Consider the following 22071-nt stretch of genomic DNA (forward strand, 5'->3'; position numbering starts at 1 on the left):
CCCCCAGTGTTCCGACCGAGACCCAGTCCCTATCCGTTCTGACCGAGACCCCCAGTGTTCCACCCGAGACCGAGACCCCCAGTGTTCCACCCGAGACCGAGACCCCCAGTGTTCCACCTGAGACCGAGACCCCCTGTGCTCCGACCGAGACCCTGCCTCGGGGGGCTCGTCGTCGCCGTCTGTGGGCGGCCCCCGGGACTCATCATCGCCGCCTCCAGCGCCGCGGACGGCCGCCGGACCGCCTCCGTGGTTCCCGCCTCCAGCGCCGCGGACGGCCGCCGGACCGCCTCCGTGGTTCCCGCCTCCAGCGCCGCGGACGGCCGCCGGACCGCCTCCGTGGTTCCCGCCTCCAGCGCCGCGGACGGCCGCCGGACCGCCTCTGTGGTTCCCGCCTCCAGCGCCGCGGACGGCCGCCGGACCGCCTCTGTGGTTCCCGCCTCCAGCGCCGCGGTCGACCGCCGGACCACCTCCGTGGTTCCCGCCGCCGCGGACGACCGCCGGACCACCTCCGTGGTTCCCGCCTCCTTTGCCTCCGCCCACCCTGTGGGTAGTTTTTTGTTTCTTTTTGGACTCTTGGCCCTTCCCGTGTTTCCGCCCGCAATGGTGGGTTGTTTTTTGTTTTTTCTGAACTCTGGCCCCCCGTCCAGCGCCCCTCCGCCCACCCTTGTTGTGTTTTTGTTTTTTGGGCGTCTGGTAGCCGCCCTTGAGGGGGGGGTACTGTCAGGATCTGTGTTTATTTAGAGTTTTCTGTGTCCTTAGTCTCTTCGTTGTCCTGTCCTCCCCTTGATTGTTCCCAGGTGTGTCTCGTCTCTGTGATTACCCTCCCGTGTATTTAACTCCACCTGTGTTCCTTGTTCCTCGTCGGGTCCTCGTCAATGTTAGCGTCTATGTTTCGTCAGTGTTTCCTTGTGCCTGCTGCTTGTTACTGGACTTATTTACAATTAAATTCATCATCACATTCATCATTCCTGGGTCCGCTGCCTCTGCCTCACCACCTCACCCGCACCACTTCATGACAGAAATCCACTATTTTAATGCCTATTAAAATAGGCATTAGAAATGCCAATTTTAATACTTCAAACGCCAAATTTACACAAATATCCATTAAAACACACAGTAATACCGCACTACCGCAGAAGCTACAGTCTTCTTTATTTCCACTTTTGGGAGTTCAGCCAATCAGCATAAAGAAAAATGAATTACGCTCTCGGATTGGCCCTTTGCAAATAGCGTATCAGATAGCATTGTCTACAGATATATTTATGATTAAATGAATGGCAATGTTGATTCATCAGTTGAGATTTTTACCACTAACATTGGCAACATTAACAAAGCTGTAAGGGCAACATTGTAGAGAAACACCAACGTCTTTGTGTAATGGAGACTCATGATGTTCTATGATTTGTTGTGCTGAGCAGCACTCCTTTGATGATGACACTATTTTACTTGGGTTGGTACCTAGAGCTCTTTTCATAATTACTTATGTTTAAGATAACTGCGATTTCTCACGAAGGTATTTAAATGCTACGTTTTAATGTACTTAACCACTGTTCTATTTTTCACTCAATGAGCTAATCTTAATTATAGTATTGCCAGGCAGTCCTAGTGACGGCAACATAGTTATTAAATGGAGAATTTCTATGGAGTAACAACAGTTAAAGTAGATTCTCTTTGGCAATCTGCTTTTCAAAAGTCCTAGAATTACCCAAAATAACACCTAACCTATTACAGCACATTTGTTGATGGCACTGTCCAACTAAATTCTCAGCATAGTTCTGCAGCACTTTGAAGAAGCCTGAGTGGTTCCCCACCCAAAGTATTTTTCCTGCGAAAGACATTACGGTTGACAAACTGAATGTCTCCAGAAACTAAAGTGTCTTAAACTTTGGATTTTGTTTGTTATGGATAGTAATGTCAGCATTTTATATGGTAATGTAGTTTCACTTACCCTTACTGTTTCATTTCTTGCAAGCAACCATAAAATTATGTTTAATAAACTTATAGTATACATGGGATTATATGAAAGCATAAAACCATGGGAATGTCTGTGGAAGTGTTTAGAGGTTTTTGTTTTTGTTGGTCCAGTATCGAAGTAAAAACTGTTTTCTCTGCTTGCAGGAAAAACCCAAACCAGGTGGACACCAGGACTGCCCATGTGCTGATGGAAGTGGCTGAGTTGCACAGGAAGCACCTCGGAGGTCAGCTTCTGTTCTCTCCCGATGGTCTGCTGCACATCATTCTGGGAGACGGTATGATCACTCTGGACGACATGGAGGAAATGGATGGACTCAGGTCAGATCAAAAGTCAAAAGAATCACAACGAGGACGTTTCAACACCGTGTTGTGACGGAAGATTGTGTGTGTTTGAATGCAGTGATTTCACAGGGTCCATTCTAAGGGTGGACGTGGACACGGACATTTGTACGTCGTCCTACTCGATACCACGGAACAATCCGTACTTTAACAGCACTAATCAGCCACCTGAGATCTTTGCACATGGATTACATGACCCAGGCAGGTAAGTAACGCATCCGAGATTCTTGGGGTGTTTTGTTGCGATACTTATTTATACCCTTGAGCTTTCACATTAGTCAGCAAGCAGCTTCTGCAATTACAGCTAGAATCTAGTAATCAGGCCTGAAATCTGCATATAGTGAACTCATACCTGAACCTTCAGTCTCATTGATTACTGCAGCAGTGTCTAAAAAATCAGACAGCTGCAGCTGATCCAGAACACTGCTGGTTACGTTCTCACTAAAACCAGGAAAGTAGAGCACATAATCCCAGTGCTAAAGTCCTTCCACTGGCCCCCAGTAGCTCAGAGAATAGACTTAAAAAAATACTTATGTTAGTTTATAAATCACTGAACGACTGAATTCATTAAAGATCTTCTGTAGTTGTAAAAACCTTCCAGATCACTAAGGTCTTCTGGTTCTGGTCTACTCTGCATTCCCAGAACCAGGACTGCTTTTCCAAACATAGACAACCAGCATTCAGCTTCTATGCTCTAATCTGAAACAAATTCCCTGAAAACTGCAAAACAGCTGAAACACTGAGCTCCTTCAAATCAATGCTAAAAACCCACCTCTTTAGAGCGGCCTTTGATTAGTAGTAACTAGAACATTGACCAACATATTTGATGTATATTTGTTTGATGATTTTGATTATGGCATTTGACAAAATGTTATGTTGTATGACGATTTTCTGGTGTAAAGCCCTTTGAACTGCCTTGTTACTTGACTTCACATTAACAACCACAAACTTCAACACAGTTTTTACTGGAACAAACACATGTCTTTCACAATCTTTTATAAAAAACCTAGGGGTGCACTCAGGTAACACTTTGTAAAATGAGTCTTTTGAAGAACGGCTCTGCCAGCTTATGAAATCTAGATTTCCACTTTTTTTGTCCATTCTTGGTAAAATAGCTCAAGCTCAGTCAGATTTAATTGAGGCTATCTCTGAGCATCAGATCAAACTCTAAATTTGATTTAGGTCTGAAACAGTCAAACACATTAATAAACTGTCGACCTGTAATTCTGGTTGTTTATTTATGGTTGTCGTCCTGCTGGGAGGGGAACATTCACTCAACCTCTCCGCAGATTTTTTTCTGCATTCCATGCATCTTACCACCTTCTCTGTCCCTGCTGAAGTCAGAGAGTCCCACAGTATGATGCTGCCATCACCATGTTTCATGCGGAGAGGCTGTTTTCAGGGAAATGTGTGGTGTTAGTTTTCCGTCATATGTAGCATTTTGCAAGTTACATTTTGTTCCCCGTGTTTGGTGTGTCCCCTACATGGCGAGTAGCAAATTGCATCTGGATTTCTTCTCGTTTCTCTTTCACAAAGGCCAGATTTGTGGAGTGCACCACTAATGATTGTCCTTCCGACAGATTCTCCCACTCAAACTCAAGTCAAGTGATTTATTGCCAATACGATAATCACAACCTTTGCTGCTTATACAAACATAAAAACATAATCAAAAAAGTAGATAGCTGCTACTTCGATCATAAACAGATAAAACGGTGCAGTGTATTATGAAAGACCCTGAGGAGACCCAAGCTTCCTGGGCAAAGTAGATAATGAAATTTATGAAAGATGTGAGCGTTCCCGTTATTTAGGAAACATATTGATCTGCATGTGAGCTTCAGGGTTTCTGCAGCTCCTCTAAACTTACCAGGGGATGCTTGGCTGCTTCTATGTTTAACTCTCTTCTGTCAGTTTAGGTGGACATTTCAGTCAGAAGTTGTGTCCTTCAATTTTCACATGATTGATTGAACAGAAACGTTGGGCTATTGTTTTAAAACTTGACTCTACTTTAAACTGACCCATCTCCTGTGTTGCTTGGTCTTCATGATGCTGATTATTCACTAACCTTCTCCAGCAAACCTCCGAGGCTTTTCTCAGACATCTTCCTGAAACATCTTCCTTTCCCTTCAGTTATTTGCTGTTTTGTTTTTGTCTGTCACATAAAATCCCATTTAAATGTACAAGTTAGTGATTCTAATGTGACAAAATGTGAATAAATTAAAGGCTTATGATTACTTTGATTCTATTAAACTGCATTTGTTATCGTTCTGTGTTTTGAAGGTGTGCAGTGGATCGGCTGCAGACAGACAACGGCAGTCTGGTTATCCTCTGCACAGACGCCAGTGGTAAAAACACATCGGCAGGAAGAATATTAGAAGTTACTAAGGGGAAGGATTATGGTGAGTCACAATTCTCAAGATGTTTTTTTAAGAGTCATAATACTTACCTTATCTTGTTAAGAAATAACTCACTGTTCTAAAATGTTCATGTTGTCCATCATACCAGTAACTATTCACATCCTTTGCATGAGTTTTGTTTGATGCCATTACATTTTGAGTACAGAATGGAAATACTTCAGCCTCTTGGATAACCTTTCGAAAGTATCCCTTTAAAACTGACATCTGTTATTATAAATCAATTTCATTTCGCAAGAGCACATTGTTTTAGATAGAAATGTTGAAATCCCAGTGAAGGGTAAATGTCAAAAACCATGATTGGAACCAGAGATAATCTATTTTTTTGTGCATTTTGGATTGTGAAAGGGAATGTAAGTTGGGTCACATAAAAATACTTTAAAGGCTCTGAACAATAATGGCTAGAAATATGATGCCTAAGTGTTGAAAAGTACAGCAGAGAGAGACCTAGCTCTTCTTCAACTGAGTGTCATTTAAGACACTTTTAGTCCAAAATCTCTCACCTGAATTTATTTCTTACTTCAGACCAGCTCTCATCTGGTTTTATGTGGGATCTGACCAGTCACCCTAGTTTGAAATGCACTCAACTAGTTTGAAATGCACTCAACTGCAGCTCCTCATGTTTTTTTTTAAAGTAGCCAAGATTCTTTACATTTTTATTTACCAGAGTGATTGTTTCCCAGAAAATGATTCATATTACTTTAGTTGTACGATTTTCTTTTGTTACTAATGAAACCATCTCAGAAATAGATGTTTTCTACTATTTAACTCACAATTAAAATTGTATATTTACTCCTTCCCATTTCCAGTTTCTTGTGACATGCGTAGTGACAATAAAATTTAATCTAATCTAAAAGTGCAACACATTCTTTTCTAGATTTAATAAAGAGCCACCAAAAACAAAACATTGCATTCTAGGAAAAAGTGCTGAATTATATTGCAGCCATATTAGATTTGTTCTTGCAGGTAGCAAGCAGTCTTTAAGTTCATCAAGTTGGGCTTAAATCAAACCAATATCTCCTTATTCCTTCATAGAAAATGAGCCTTCTGTGTATGACCTGCAGTCCAGTGGAGGAGCGCCACCTGTGGGGGGCTTCATCTATAGGGGCTGCCAGTCGAGGAGACTGTATGGCAGCTATGTGTTTGGAGATAGAAATGGGTAAGCATGACTGATTTTCACATGTGAAGCATATGGGGGATGATCCAAGTGTCTCAAAGTAGTGTTTAATCTTTTTTATAGTAATCAGTCTAAATTTATGTTTCCAGCAGGAAAAGGGCTGAAACAACATCTGTTCTAGTGGGAAAGTGATTTAAAAACAGTCAGAATTAATGAGGAAATATAAGGATATCAAAAGAAAAAAGGAAAAGATAATGGAAAAATCTGTTCCTAAAGTTGACACATGCAGTAAGTAGCTGCACCCAGTTCCATCCATGTAGGGCAAACAGGTTTTCTGTTACTATCAGCACAGCAGTATTGCCCAATGAGTGTAAATGGAGCCTAGGCATCCTGTCTTGTGCTGTTCACACTTTCCCTTGGTTTGTAATTCATCCTGCTTCGCTGATGTCAAACTCTGACGCTCGAGTAAGCAAAGGAAGTAAATATTGTGCTGGTGCGCTATCAGGAGTTGGCACCGTGTTTAAAACAATGTGTGGTCGCTGAATTCTGTGTCTCATTACCATTTGGGAGCGCAGCGCTGTGGCTGTAGAAAAGCCCCGGCACGATGTTTGTTTTGAAACCAAAGCGGAGGTCTTAAATAACACCAATTGCGACTTTGGTTGGAAAAGAAGATTGATTCCTGAACCATATTATGAGAATAGTTCAGCCCTATTCCAGATATTAACTCAGGCTTTGTCGCAAGAACTGTGAATCATAAGTGTAAAATAAATCTTTCTGTTCCAGTTTGTTTCAGGTTAAAATTTCGCTCAACATTAAACGTTCTGTGTGTTTTGTTTGCCTCAGTAACCTGCGGATCCTCCAGAAGTCTCCCTTTGCCACATCGTCTGACAGCGAGCAGTGGCAGGAAAAGGCTCTGTGTCTGGGCTCGGTTTCCTGCGCCTCTCCCCTCGTGGGGCATGTCTTGGGTTTCGGAGAGGATGAACTCGGTGAGTACTGCAACAGAAACCCAAAGATCACCTCTTCCTCTCTAATAAACTAATCTGTCACTGAGCCATCAATCTTTGTCCTTTCCTGCTTCATTCAAATTGCTGCTAACAAACTAAGAGGCTTAAAGCACTAATCATTAAGCAGTCTAACAATTTACATGACCGATATTAGATATGTTAGTCTGCTTATTTTCACTTCATTATAATTCTTTTAGTCTCTTACTTTATAAAATTTTCCAACCTGGAGATTTTACTCAAGAAAAAAAAAAAATCAGCTTCTCGTTGAAATGTCTTCTGCATCAGAGGTGAGACATTGTCCAGATCAAACAAGTAATGACAGTTTTTTATTAATGCACCACAATAACAATGACTTGAATAACTGAGAATGAAAACTATTTTTTCAGAAAAAAGGCCCTCCACACCAGTATGCATTCAGCCAGAAAAACGGTCTTTGCGGAGGTTTAGTAAGGGTGAGATAAACAAAATCTTATCAAGTGTTTTTGGTCTAGTTTCTAGTGCAAATATTATAGAAGACTTGAAATGAAACAAAACTATCAACCTGATATAGGAGCTTGTTTTTAGTCAATACTTCCCTAATATTGAAGGAAAAGTATTAGTTACACTAGCAGATTATTTCTCTTGTAACATGGGAAAAATAACTTAAGTAGTTTTTTTAAATCAATATTAAGGAATTATTGACTTACAACAGGTTATTATACCTTGCTGAAAAGTTACTTGTAAGTTAGATTTGTCTTATTTTATGAATACTAAGATATTTGCACAAAAAACTACACCAAAAATACTTGAAAAGCACAACTATTGTGCTTTAAAGCCTATTAGGTGAGGAGTTTGAAAGTCACAGTGTATCCACACCAGAAGAGAAGCTGAAGTGAGACTTGTCTTCATGCTTTGGCTTTGATCCCCTCACAAACTACACTAAGCTAGCTCTTAGCACATGCTAGTCTGGTGTAGTTTGGTTCAAGTCAATGTTTGCAAATCGTTTGAGCTACACCTGCCAAACTGGCAGACCTGGGAGCGTCTCAGGCTGGAACACGAAACACACAAGACAACATAGTTGTGTGATGCAGATTTGTACCAATTTATTTGTAGGTATTGTAGTGACCTCTGACATTTGCAAATTTTACACTGTACTTCAAACATGGTAGATAATAATTTGATACAATAGTTGCAGTTTGTGGCTTTTAAGATTCTTTTAATGGCAATATATCTGCAAGGTTAACATGTTCAACAAGGTTAGGTTTTTTGTCAGACAAGATTAAAATATGTTGGTAATGTCTGACCTCGACATATTTTCACAAACACTGCAGTGAAGCACAATGCTCTTGACTCTGTGGCTGCTATTAGCACTGCGTCCTGCAGTAGCGTTCTCAGCTGGGAAGAGGAGCACCCACCTCTAAATTAGAGTGAATAATAATTTAAAAAGAAAAAATCATATGGCTGTTGTATTATTGCTAAATATTGCAATCAAGACAAGATCATGGAAACATCTTGGCACAGAAATGTTATCAATGGCAGTTTGACCTGGCAGGATTTTCTAGCATGCGATTGCTTTCTGACAGGATTTAAGAAAGTGGTGCCAGATCAGGACCATAACGCAGAGTGATTGAGATTTTACATGGTATGGCAAACAGTTTCTGACTTAAAAAATGGCTTTGGGGAAAGACGAGTGTCCCTAAAACATAAAAAGTAGAATCAATATTGAAGTCATTGCTCCAAAACAGTGTCTGAAGCAATGTTTTGCTTTGCTAATGATGTTAATTTCTAACAAGACAACTGTAGAAATGAACAGTTACTAAACGTAAACAGAGATGAATGCACTCGCACTTACTAAATGGTTGTCGGTGGGCTGTGATGTTTTGAATCAAAATGTACATATGATGTGAATTGCTCACACAGGCTTCATAAATGTTGGATCGCTGTTATTGCCAGGTCTTGGAGTTATTATTTGATGAGCTTTTTATAGATTCCTGCATTGGCTCATGCTTTGCCAGCAACGCTAGAATTATATGTCCCAATGAAGGGGCCTCACAGACACATGTTTACAATTTATCCCCGTATGGAATTTTCTTGCAGGCTTGTTCCTCATTAAATTATCCGCCTGTTTCCCAGTCATGAGTACCCAATTGTCCCATTAAACTTTTTCTTAAAGTGCCTTGGCTAGTGGAGCATTGTGGAAGCTTTAGCTACATTTATTTTCTTCATCTGTCCTTTCCTTTCATCCTCTTGTCTGCCTGTCTTGTCACATGTTATCTCTTTTTATAAATTGCTTATGTCTGCATGCATGCTACAATAGACTTATGTAATCTAACGATAAAATATTAACAGGAATTTGCTGTGACTGTTTCACTTTTGCAGGTGAAGTCTACATTCTAGCGAGCAGTAAAAGCATGGCACAGTCACACAGCGGGAAACTCTACAAGTTGGTAGACCCGAAAAGGTACACTCAGCAAATTCTTTTGTACTTTTTGTTCTATTTAATTGAGTCTTTGCTCAGTGAGTAAGTGATTCTTGTTTGTCCAGAAGGACCAACTAGTCCTTCACTCGTAATTTCATGCTGTTCTGTTTTTATGTTGTATCCCTCATGGTTCCAACTTACACAAATGAAAGCAGGGATCATAGTGTATCAGATTGCAATGCAAATATGTCTCTTTTTTTCTACTCATTTAGCTCTTGCCCTTCTCTACTTCCGGAGTGAAGTGACACTCGTATTTGTGTCGAACACATCCAGCACAGCTTTGTCAGTTTGGTACTCATATGCACCAAACAAATCCAGTGTTGTTTTAAACCAAAACACATGAATGATGTGTGTGTGTGGAACTAAGAATGTTCTGTAGCACAACAACAAAACAAAACAGAGAGGACTCCCAGCTATCACTGAACTCTGCTGTTTGGGACCATAAAAATTATTGGTACTAGATTAAAAATCACCTAAAGTCCAAATCCAGCTGCCTGCAGCTTTCAACCAGTCCAAAACACTGCACAGCATAATAACACCCTGGTACTGTGGAGTGATGACTCACAACAGCTGTGCTTTTATGGTGCATTAAAGTACTTCTGGTACACTAGATTGTCTAAATATATTTTCAAAAATTCCATTGTCATTTAAACATTTTTTTGAATTCTCAAAGGTCTGCACATTTATTTTTCATCATTTTCAAGTGGTTTCATTTTTGTCTAATCCATCCATGCTGTAAGTGGCTTCACTCACTTATTCTTTATTAGTTATTGGTTTTTCTTCATCAAAGTGAACCAAAAGCATCCCAAACATAGATTTTTGCTTAGCATTAGACCCCTATTAGATATATTGCAAAGTAATGATTGAAAATGCGCCAATTATTGGTCCAAAGAGCGGAATAATTATCAGATCAGTAATCCACAAAATAAATACTAAGCAACTCCTTTCCCAACTACAATTCCTGTCATTTTGGGTCTACATGCGTCATTTAAATGTATTTACTGTGATGCAGTTAGTCAGAGTTGTATTTAACTCTTATGTCAGGGGTATTTTTTCTGTTAAATTTACTACCTGTATCAAGAAACCTGCTCCACATTTTCTTTTCTTTTTTATGAGCGATACTTCTCCGCACACTAAACCTCAAAGAAAAACAGAAATTGTTCCAGAACAGCCTAAACATCATGTCAAGTAATAACACTTTTCAACAGGTCGTCACCCAAGCGCCTTTTCAAAAAAGAGTTGAGCAGAAACTAGTGGATAATATTTCAAAACTGTTATTGTAAGGAAGGAACTGCTAGTAGCTAAACTGATTAACTTGTATGACTCTGTTGGTGGTGTTTTACTGAAAAGTTCACCTGTTCTCAACCATTTTAATGGGCACATTTGGGGTAAAAGTTGACGCAAGTGTCACAAGCCTTCAGCACACACACATCGATTTTCCAGAGTGAAGCCCAATCTCTCTGTGTGCAGTCTAATACTCAAATATTTGATGCTCCGCAACTGTAACGTGCAGGGAAATGTGCAGGGAGTGTGCATGAAAGCAACTTTATCATTTATAAATGTGCGTGTCAGTAGGTCATAATCTGTTCCACATGCATTCAAGTATTAAAAATCATTTTGAAAATAAGGGCTCTATAAAACCCATGTGAAAAACATTTGTCTCCCAAACGGAGAAAAAAAAAAAAATATCCCACACAGTACGGGAGGAGCAAGCAAAAAGTCACAAGAAAGAAAACAGTTCAGACATAAAGAGACTTTGTTTTTCAAATCAATTTTGTTTTATGCGCCCAGCCAAACCACAGCTGATGTTTCCACCTATCTTATCATCAGCATTCTGCTGAAGATGGATGAGAACGTTCTCGTAGGACTTAAACTAACCACTCAAGTCACGAAGTCATCAAGTGGAATGTAGAGAGAAAATCCCTGATCTGTTTTATTGCTTAAAGGTTTGTCATGCTTGATTGAATCAGACAGATCAAATAAGCAAAGCAGACTCTCAGAAGGAGAATTTGTATGCATCGGATTCATAATAGAAACGTATTTGCAGCTGATTATTCCTGAGTGACGACAGTGCCACCCAGGCATTCACGCAATTAATGAAACCGCAGATGTTTCAGAGGGGCCCTCGTGGCTTGCTTTGTATTTATGTTTTCTGGAGTGGCTGCTGAACGCGTTTCTCCAACAGAACAGTTCTTTCCACCATCAACTGGACGTGTTTAGTCTGACCGGATCCTGTGGTGCTGGAGGCCCAACTCCTAATACACACGACTTCTTTATTAGGATCTTGTTACAAAGAGAATAGAGAGGGGTTGACGAGGACCGAAGCAGCTAACGTGTCTGACCGTAGCACGTTATCAAGTCTGGTGGTCTTTTCACATCCAGACCCTAAAGCTTGTTCAGACCGAGCTTTGCTTTGGGGTGTAGTGGGTTTTGTGGTCCGGTACAGCATCTTCTCATCGACTTTATGTTTGGGAACATAGAGAAGCAGAGGGAAAATGGTGGAACTGTTAGCGGGAGCGGTAAAGGCTTACAAAAAAACATCAGCCATAAAATCGCTCAGCAGTGTTTGTGTAAACATGTCCTGGCCAGATGACTTCATTCCTAGGTATTTGTTTGTCAGTTGGAGTACCCCTCCAATAATAAATAGGCCACCATGCATTTTGAAACACTCTGAATGTGTGCGGTATGACTGATTTGAGAGGAAGAAAAAAAAATGTTGGAGGGGGCTTATTTGTGGCAGAGCAGTGGGATGAAAAGATTTCAGAAGATATAATCTTTATATAACCACCATAATTATTGCCACAGCTTTGGGCATCAATGCATGTGTGTTGTGCCGCAACATTCAACATCAAGGTAAAAGAAAGTGCTTTACATAGAATGCTAATGTAGCTCACAGCAGGTGGGCAAAGCAGCAGGTTAACGAGACTGAGACTTGAGTTTCATTGACACTCGTCTGTTGTCTAACCACTTATTTACACAGTTATAGTATTTTAAGAATACATTTTAAAATCCTTGTTTTGTAGCGATTTATCTCTGACACTGTGATCTTGCCTCTCCTCCCAACATAAATTATTGACCAGCAGCAGATATGATATATTTGTTCCTGCTTTAATTCTGTTAAAATTAACAAAATTATTTCTATTTGTTAACTATCAGAACTTTTTTTTTTCTTCACTTTTTAATTTTTTTTGTTAAATTTTAAACTTTACACACATTTTCACACTGTAGTGGACCGGTTTAGATGGAATTGACAGACATTTATTTGGTATTTAGTGGAAATTTGGCTCTTTTTGCTTGACAAACTTGTAGCTTAGGCCTTTGGGCTGCTTTCCTTGCACACACCTTTCTAGCTAGGCATAATTTCTTAATTAAGATCAATGCCCAAAGACGAACCAGATTTCTTGAGCTACTTAGTTCTCTATCTCATATCTTTCCTGATTTCCTTTGATTTCCCAACGGTGTCACACACAAAGCGCTATTTAAGGTTAAATTGGATCCATAGATGTTCCTCCAGTTAATTGAGATGTTTGTCAGAAGCCCTACAGGACATAGTTTCATAATTATGCTTTCCCAAACAGTTCGAAGGCATAGTAATCTCAGTGAATATACTGTCAGCTTCTCAATTTGAACTAAGTAATAAATATTTAGCAAATGTAAATAATTTTAGCCCTAACTGGCCTTAAACAGCTACGGTTCAGTCTGATCCAGTGTCAGGCAGTGAGAAAAACACAATGTATTTTCATACAGCCATTGTTAGTAAAAAAAAGAGCTAACCCTGGTGATGCTTTCTAGTGTAAAATACTATTTGCCTTTCTGATCAGTGCGACCCTTCACCACAGATAACAAGAGAGAGCATCACCAGGAAGGATATTTCACATATTCAAGGCTTTCTCAACTGGAGGCTCGCTAATTTTCTTCAGATAGGCTCCCCGTTTATGAACTGTGTTAGCTCTGGAAGTTACAAATCTCTAATGTGTTCAGAAAGCGGACATGGGGTGCTTCTCTGTGGGTTGTGTGTATGGATGCAAACTGTGTGGGTGGTGGCTACTCGCACATCTGTGAGTCTTTGTGAGCATGCGTTGCGTTTGCTCCCAGCACCCAGCAGGAAAAAAAGGCCTTTTCTCTATTTCCCTGTCCCTCTTAAATCTTCCTACATCTCTGCTGTGGTCCTTTCCTTCACAAAGCTGCATGCCAGCCCCACTGAATAGCCCCAGATTCTACAATGCACAGTAAATTTCTCGCACAAAGAGAAAACAAGGAATGAAGCTACAAAAGGAGCCTGCAAACAATGGAGTCAGATGACAAAACAGCAAAGGAGACCACACTGGGCCGTTTGATTAAGCCATTGTTAAGGTGCACAATGTACACCACTCCATAGCGCTTTTCTCACATATACCTCATGTCAGTCAAACAGGGCTCACAAGCTAACAAGCTAAATACGCCCCGGCTTCCATGAAGATCAGAACTGAAACAAAATTTTAAAAGAATATTTAACAAACGTCTGAAACAACACAAATGTATGCGTGATTTTTTTCCTCTATATATTGTGTGAACAGCTGTTTCCAATCCTGAATATTATCCTATAATATATATATATATATTATATAGTAATGTAAATGCAACCATCGAAGTTGAGTTATTTGTATCTCTTTCTGTGAATTTATCTGACCGACGTGAGCGCAGTGTTGCCTTTTTTACTCTCACTATCACACATGCACCACCCCTTCCAAAGTTGATAAATTCCCACAGTGGCTGTTGACCCAGCTGCCTTTGTCAAGTGGCGCTACCAGCAGGTGCTGTTTTCACAGCCTCCCTGGCAGCAGTACAGGCTGTTCAGCAGTGCTGCTGACCCCTGCCTGCTATTAACAGTGTTCGCTACAGACCCCCCAACTCTCCAGGGACTCTTACTCTTTCTCTTTTTCCTTCTCTTTCTGTTTTCTTCCTTTTTTGCTCTTTTTTTAACTACATGCAGCCTGCAGCAACAAAAGCCAACAGGCATGGAGTCTGCAGTTGGGTGCTGATGGGAGCATGGGAATCAAACCCCCACCCTCCCCACCTTCAATCGTGAAATTAAAAGCCATTACAGCACATGAACAGCCACTTTATTGTCACTGCTATCAGTCAATATGTTTATCAGAGCATTTGGTGGGTGTCTTTTAAGCAGAGAGGTAAACAGAAATATCAAAATATATATTTTATCAAGGTAAATCATCTCTTTTAACTGACTGCAACCTTGAAGATAGGTGAGAAAATGTGGAATGATACGTGATTGAAGAGTGTAAAAATTCCCAAACCAATTCCTCAGACTTTTAAGACAGTAGGTCAACCAGCGATGGCCACACTTCGCTAATGCACTAATAGTGGCGCTGATTTTTCGTTTTGTATGTTTGCTTACATTGAAAGCGTTTAGCACAGTTAATTTTTCAGGACAAATTCTAATGTGCTAATTTTCTTGGCTGTTTTATAAACTTACTGTTGAATAAAGTTCAACATCTGTGTTTAAGTTTTGGTTATAGACTTAAAAACTCTTCAAGTGGTTAGACATTCATATTCATGCTTTTATTTTAAAGTGGTGAAGACTATTTATGCAGCACTTCCGTTTCCTCTCCTCACTTTGTTTTTCTTTCCCAAACATGAAACATACAGGAACAAAATAAGACAGGGACAGTTTAGAAAAAATAAATACAACCTATAAATTATAATGTTAAAATTAATTTTGTGCCCAATAATTGTAGTTTGACTTGCAGTTAGCGCTTTAGCATTAGCTTCTGCTAAGTATAATGTTGGTGTAGCGCTTTAGCAATAGCTAATGCTTATGATTAGTGCTTTAGGGTTAATACAATTAACTTTTTCTGGTAGCAGTTTTTTGATTAAAAAAAAACAAAAATTCAGGATTCTGACTATGACTAAATGCAGGTCAGTTTATAGAGTGGTAAAAAATGCTATTAAAGCACCTGTGATGGTGGAAGGCCCAAGAAAAAAGGAGGAAATCAATCACTGCCTGTTTATCTGTGGATAAACCAGCAATGAAGTCTACTACTGTTGATCTTGCCATCATTTCAGTCAAATAATTAAGTCTTTATTGAAAAGTAGACCGTTTGTTAAAATTGCAGCACAAGAATATTCTTAACAATATTCTGATAAATATGGATTTCATCACAATGTAAGAAAATAGAGCACAAGAGCAAAATAAAATGTTATTTTATGTTTTTTCTTTTATAAATCTTACACAAGGTCACACAAAACACTTAACCGTCTTTTTGTCAGGTCAATGATATCAACCACAGGTGGACGTTATATTCATAAAGAAACTTTGGCTCAAAAGGAAGACATTTTCAACACTGGTCCTGAACTGCATCTAGTTTTGGCCTCTGCTGCTGAATGACCATTTGCTCTTAGACCATGATTGATGAGGCTCGTTCTCTAATGGCCTAAACATCACACACACTGACTTCAACTCTCATGCTTGTTGCCTCTCATACCAGACTGAGTCGACCAGAGTCCAGTGTGTTACTGTGTGTTGGGTTGTCCAGTGTTTTGTCCCTCAGCACAACAGAAATGTTAACGCAACAATATTTCTTTCTCCCCCACAAACAGACACACTGATGTGTTTGTACATATGGGGGTGTGTGTTTGTGTGTGGCCCAGTGTACAACAGACACTTCACATTTGAACTTGATTACGCACTCTGTATTATTTCCAGACTCATGGAGCGTGATGTGAAAAGATTCAGTTTCAGCCCATTTGCCGATGTGCGTGTCTGGATGTTTGTCTTAATACGGAACGGTCGTAGTGTGTCTCTTTGGTTCTCAAACCTGACACATATGGTGTGGAGATGTTTGTGTTTGTGTCTGTGTGAATTTTCCAAGTCATGTTTATATCCGAGAAGTGGCCTTGTCCTAGCCATATGAATTGTTTTGCTCCTCAGATTGGAGAAATATAAGAGGGGCAACCACAAAAAGACAGAATGTACAAGGATTGTTACGGTGCTCTGCACAAGTAGTCATTTTCTGCCTCATTATAGCCACAAACTTCAATGTATTTCACTGGGATTTTATGTGACAGATTTGCTCAAAGTAGTATTATGTAAAAGTGAAAGGTTTCAATTTATAGTTTTACAAATAAAACTTTTTTTTAAAAAAAAGTGCGTTTAGCATTTGTGTTCAGCCTCCCTTTGAGTTTTAGGTCAAATTCAGCACAAGAAGTGTAAATCTCGGCATAAATTCAGTTGTTCTGTGAAGGCTTCAGAGGTTTGTTAGAGAAGATTACTGAACAAACAGCATCATGAAGACCAACGGAAAGGTCAGGGGAAAGGTTGTGGAAAAGTTTAAATGGGAGTTAAAGAAGAAGAATGTATGAGTCTGGCTAAGCTGGAAATGTACCAGGAGATGACCCAACATCTCTACCTAAACTGGTAGGCTGGACATTTAACAGAAATAGAAGTAGCCAAGACATGCGTAGTTTACCAGTAGAGCTGGGCTTTAAATCAATTTGATCAAATAATTTAATTTTCTGTTTTTGAAGATAAAATTTTTGGAAAAGTGGGTTTTTGTTCCACCAATAAACTTTTGGGTTTCTGTAACTCAGACCGATGTCGGTCTACCTAGAGCCCGCCATCTTGTTTTCCAGCTTGTATGCATTTTGAATTCAGGTCAACTTCAGACGGGAAGATTTAAATAAAGGCAAGATCTGAAAAATATATTCTGTCTTTACTAATTCTTTATAAGAAACGACAGTGAGAAGAAAATAATCCATAATCAGAAATTAGATTTTGTATGAAACAATCGTAGATTTTATTTTTAAGCCATATCGACTGGTCCTTCCTGCCACCATGAATGAATTGGTTAATGACTGATTATAGTGTAAAGTGCTTTGGAGTCCCCAGACTTCATTAAGCCCAAAAGTAACATACTGTTTCCTGATGCAGTGAGACACTGAATTCCACATCATTGATCCCATCACACATGCACTATTCAGAAAAGGTGTGCATCAAAAGTGCCACGCATACTTCCACAAAATGTCCTTCATTTTGGCAGGTTCAGACCTTTATGCAAACCACACATCTCTCAATAGTCAGCCCACTTATGGCAAGATAGGAAACAGTGTGACAACAGCCTAACATTATTCATCACCCTGAAAACACAATATCTAAGGAGATCCATGGTGGTGGCAACATTATTCTGTGGGGAGGGGAACATAGATGGAACTCCATACAGTTTAGTTCTAGAAGAAAACATTTTAGAGGCTTGTTCTGTCGAAGGGTAAACTTACACCCAGTCATGACTCAAACCATACGCCCAGAGCTACGTTAGAGTGGCCTAGTCAAAGGATAAATAAAGTGTGATGGCTATTATGTGGCAATCAAATCTGACTCATGCTGGTGTGATAAATTCACGGCAGACTTTTATTTGTGAAAATTGTGGAAACCGGTACTCATTTTCCCTCCACTTTCCAATTATGCACTATTTTGTGTTTGCCTGTCAAAAACCTCAAAATGAAATGTAGTGAATGTGTGTATTTATTCTGCCAAATTGTGAGACTTCAAGCGATATGAATAGTTTTGAACGACTTTGTAGTTCCTCATTGGCTGCTGTCCTGCATGTTATTGTTATCCTAGTCCTTCACACTGATTTATAAGCTCTTAACATTTAGAAAGTTTATAGCTGTTTCTTCTGGGACTTATAAAAAAACAATGGCCTCATGACTCAAATAAAAGGAAAATCCTCATAAAATGTAATTAAAAAAGCAAATAAATTGTTACTTACTCCTTTCTTGTTTTCAGCCTCACCCTTCAACGTGCAGTACTAAAATGTGACCGAAGTTTTCTTTCACTCGCACTTGGATTTCATGTTTATAGACGCAACATAAGGAATATGCTTTATAGGATTTATTACAAATGAAATCAGTGAAGTCCAGTGTGTGTGTGTTTTCTGTACCTCTGTATTTAGAACAACCAACTATAGTCACAGCTGCAAGTATCTAAGGGTATCCCTTCACCAGTTTTGCATTTGTAGAATCTGAAATAATCCTACATTTTCTTGTGAAATAGCTCAACTTTAAAATTGATATTTTGTCCATCTTCTTTTTATTATTTTATCTTTTTTACATATCCTGCTCGGCAGTGTAGCACTCAAAATTGTTGTCAGTGTCAAGGTGAAGCCCAAAAGATTTACCTTCACAAGTGGAACATCATAACTATCTAGGCAAACAAAATAGAGTTGGATTCAAGCGGACTAAACAGGACTTTGGGTGAATGCACCCAAAGTGTCCAAATAGGTTCACTTATTAGCATAATGTTTGGGAATTAGCAGATTGTTTTAGATCTTCTGTGATAATATAAGTTTCTGCTTCATCATATTGACTTTGATCTTGTTCTTCTCTGCAGGCCTCATTCCCCCAAGGAGTGTCAGCGCCCGGTGGAGCCACCAGAGCTACTAATGACAGCTTGCTCCAGAAACTGCAAAAACGGACATTGCACTCCGACTGGCAAGTGCTGCTGCAGCCCCGGCTGGGAGGGACCCTTCTGCCGAATAGGTTAGTATTATTTAAGGCTGCAACTTCATCTATTAATCATATAAACTGGCACACCCTGTAGATTTTTCTTCTAAGCCTTTTTGTACAATATTAGAAATACATTAAAAGATGCAAATATACTAATAATGAAATTACTATTATTCAATTGAATTTTTATTATTTAAAAAAGGCAATAACATAGCGTTCCTTTTGATCATGTGTTGCCAAGGACGCCTCTGTAGCTAAAACAATACTTCAAGCATCAACATGTGAAAAGTTCAGCCTTTTCTACTTGACCTAATATCAATACAGTCTAGAGTTGATCTCTTGATTGTTTTTTGGATTAACAGATTAATAATTGGATAACAAAAGCATGCTTAACAGGATTTTTTCCCCAGAATTAGAACCTGGCGAAACTTAAACAATAGGTATTTATACAGTGAAGGTCATTTTAACTTAAATGCAAAATATATTTATATATATTTTGTAAGTTTTAGCTTAATTATTGCTCTGAATATGCTGCTCTGAAAATTGCCTTTTTTGAGTCTGTATACTCCAGTTGGTGATTAATCAATTACTAAATTAGTTGACGATTATTCAATAGTTGATTAATCACAATTGATCCAATTCATTGTTTCAGCCTTATTATCGTTAGGACTAAAATACATTTGTTTTTTCCCTCCTGACATGTACAGTAATTGAAGTTTTTATTTTGGCATAAGGCTAATTTTCGTGCTTTTCTGTGACTGTAGCTAAATGTGAACCAGCCTGTCGCAATGGAGGAGTCTGCATAGAGCCAAACAAGTGCCTGTGTAAGAGCGGCTACTCTGGCGCTCAATGCGAGAAGAGTGAGCGGGGGATGCCCAACGACCAGGAGAAAGACGGCATCCTGGATCACATCATCGACATGACCTCGTACCTCTTGGACCTGACCACCTACATCGTATAGGGGCGCGCGGAGGGGCCTGCTCCCCGCCGCCACATTGACACAGATCTACCTATCACCGCCAACAAACTCGTACCAAGGCGTCATTAACGTGGCTATGTAATCTCCCTCACCTGAGTGCAAACGAGCGCGCGCACACACAAACACCACAGATACACCCGGGATCCCTTCAGACTGCTTTGGATCCACTTTCATCCTAAAGAAACTCTCCCTCCTCTCGCCTATAAGCTATTTGTTCTGAGCACTGGGCCTGGCATCCAAGCCGTGTTCACATTGGAAGAGGCCTGCAGACATTTCTTCACCCGCTCTCGGCTGCCTCCACAGCTTCAGGAACTTATCTGGAACGGACCGCACCAAACCGAGACTCTGGCTCTTCTTCTTCTTTTTTTCAGGGGCTTACTAAGACCAGTTTCAGGACTTTGTTAGGAATTAAAAAGCCTGGCTCAGCTCGAGAACCAGTTCATTCTCAGTCAAAAGCAAAGACATTCACCTGCAAACGCAAAACATTGAAGGAAGAGAAGCCACATTGAGCCTGCATTTGTAAAGATTATGTTGTATCATCTATGATGTTATCTTTAGTTAGTGGGCACGTTGTCATGACAACTAAAGCAAACTGCAGTCTGCGTACTTTGTTTTCCACCATTCATCTATTATCAACATAGAGAAGATACGAAGAGGAGCAGCAAAAGCAAATGAGGTTGATTAGCAGTGATGGTGTCATGCAGGACATGTTACTGTGGAATATCGTCTGAACTGTTAGCATGTCAGAGGCCTCTTCAGATTTGTTGCAAGACTGACTGCTAGTGCCCACAGCATCACCATCCACAACTACTCTTTGAAGATGCCAGGATTAAACAAGTTTCAACATTTAGTTTACCTTTGAGATGAATAAAGTATTTTTAAATTGAATCGAAGAAGCAAAAACACAAAGAACCAAGCGAGTTTCAGGATTCTGAATGCGTATCTGGCTTTCATGCACTGTATTCCTTTTCACTTCCTGAAATGAATTTTGACGTTAATAAACACCAGAAAAATCACAGGCTTCCACCAACAAACTGAGTTTAATGTCACACACTGAAACTAAAATCCAAACTCTAAACTACAAAGGGAAGAAACAACACAGTGATGTATATTTCCAATAGAGCTTACTACTTAGCATTGCAAAAAAAAAGAATCTAGCATTACTCTCATAGAAGAGAGTTTATTTTTTTAATCGTAATAATATATGGGAGAATATGATGTTCCTAGAAGGCAGTTTTACACTAAGCTTGTCAGGTCATGTTGTACTTATATATATATATATATATATATTGCAGCTTTTAAAGAGACACGTGTGGATTTTTCTTTCTTTTTTTTTTTTTTTGGTCAGTGTTAATGTATTGCATGTCTGTGCCTGCATAGAATAACTCACCACAGTTGGGGGAGGACATCTATTTCCCCTGACATATGATTATATTACCACTGTCAAAAATGTGTCTCTGTTGTGAGATGATCAAAGATGGAGTCGGGCCTCCGAGTCGCAGTGGAAGTAGCTCACAGTCAGGGCTAGATCTTATCCACCAAGAGCAGATTTTTGAATAACCGAAGGGAAAATATTCGTCGTGACTAAACTGTCTCATGAGCAACAAAACGTTAAACACAGCTGGGATTGTCAGGAGATCCATCAGTGCGTGTTTTTTAGTTGGCTCACACAGGCATTCATGCATATGCATACACGCATTCCTTTAATTGATCTTTTTATTTTTTTTCCCCCAAAGTTATGAAAATGAGTCCAGTTCTGTTTAACAGTTTGGATGGTAAAATGTTTTTATTTTGTTTTGTTTTTCTTCTACGTGTACTTTAAAAAGCAAATCCAATAAATTCTATATTTGTCGTTCATCTCCTGCTTTGCTCAGCTCTACCTGGGTTTAACGTATCAGGATGGAATATTCATGCTGTAAAATGAAAAAAAAAATCATAACTTTTTTAGCACTTAATGTGAAAGTTGCATTGTAGCTGCTGAGACGGCATGGGGCGAATAGAATAACCGTTTTCATTATTTAAGTAGTTACACAAATAAAATAATTATTTAAGTTCTCTATTTTGTTTTTACCATTGTACTGTATGTGACATTTTTTTTATTCTTGTATTGTAAATAAAACTAGGGATTACTCTGTTTCTCCTCAGAAATATCAATATGTCTATTAAAATTTATAGCATGTGTTCAAAACTCGTCTCTTTAATTCTCACTGTTACTTTTGTACACTTATATGTTCGTTTTAAATTTACAAAAATATTTTTAACAAAAAGTTAATGGAAAACTAAGATTT

The 22071-nt window shown here is 39.4% G+C and overlaps 1 protein-coding gene across 2 annotated transcripts in view; it reads left to right on the forward strand.

Moving 5' to 3' along the window:
* Positions 1 to 21971, forward strand: part of hhip (hedgehog interacting protein) — a 42191-nt gene extending 20220 nt beyond the window's left edge. For both annotated transcript variants that reach the window (XM_032563745.1, XM_032563746.1), the window contains exons 6-13: positions 2119 to 2292; positions 2375 to 2518; positions 4591 to 4709; positions 5760 to 5883; positions 6685 to 6827; positions 9204 to 9285; positions 18689 to 18837; positions 19569 to 21971. In XM_032563745.1, coding sequence (XP_032419636.1) covers positions 2119 to 2292; positions 2375 to 2518; positions 4591 to 4709; positions 5760 to 5883; positions 6685 to 6827; positions 9204 to 9285; positions 18689 to 18837; positions 19569 to 19765 — 1132 coding nt within the window. In that variant the 3' untranslated portion in view covers positions 19766 to 21971. The remainder of the gene's footprint in view (positions 1 to 2118; positions 2293 to 2374; positions 2519 to 4590; positions 4710 to 5759; positions 5884 to 6684; positions 6828 to 9203; positions 9286 to 18688; positions 18838 to 19568) is intronic.
* The last annotated feature ends 100 nt before the right edge of the window (positions 21972 to 22071 follow it).

The sequence above is a fragment of the Xiphophorus hellerii genome, chromosome 5, assembly GCF_003331165.1.
Source record: "Xiphophorus hellerii strain 12219 chromosome 5, Xiphophorus_hellerii-4.1, whole genome shotgun sequence".
NCBI classification, from domain to species: Eukaryota; Metazoa; Chordata; class Actinopteri; order Cyprinodontiformes; family Poeciliidae; genus Xiphophorus; species Xiphophorus hellerii.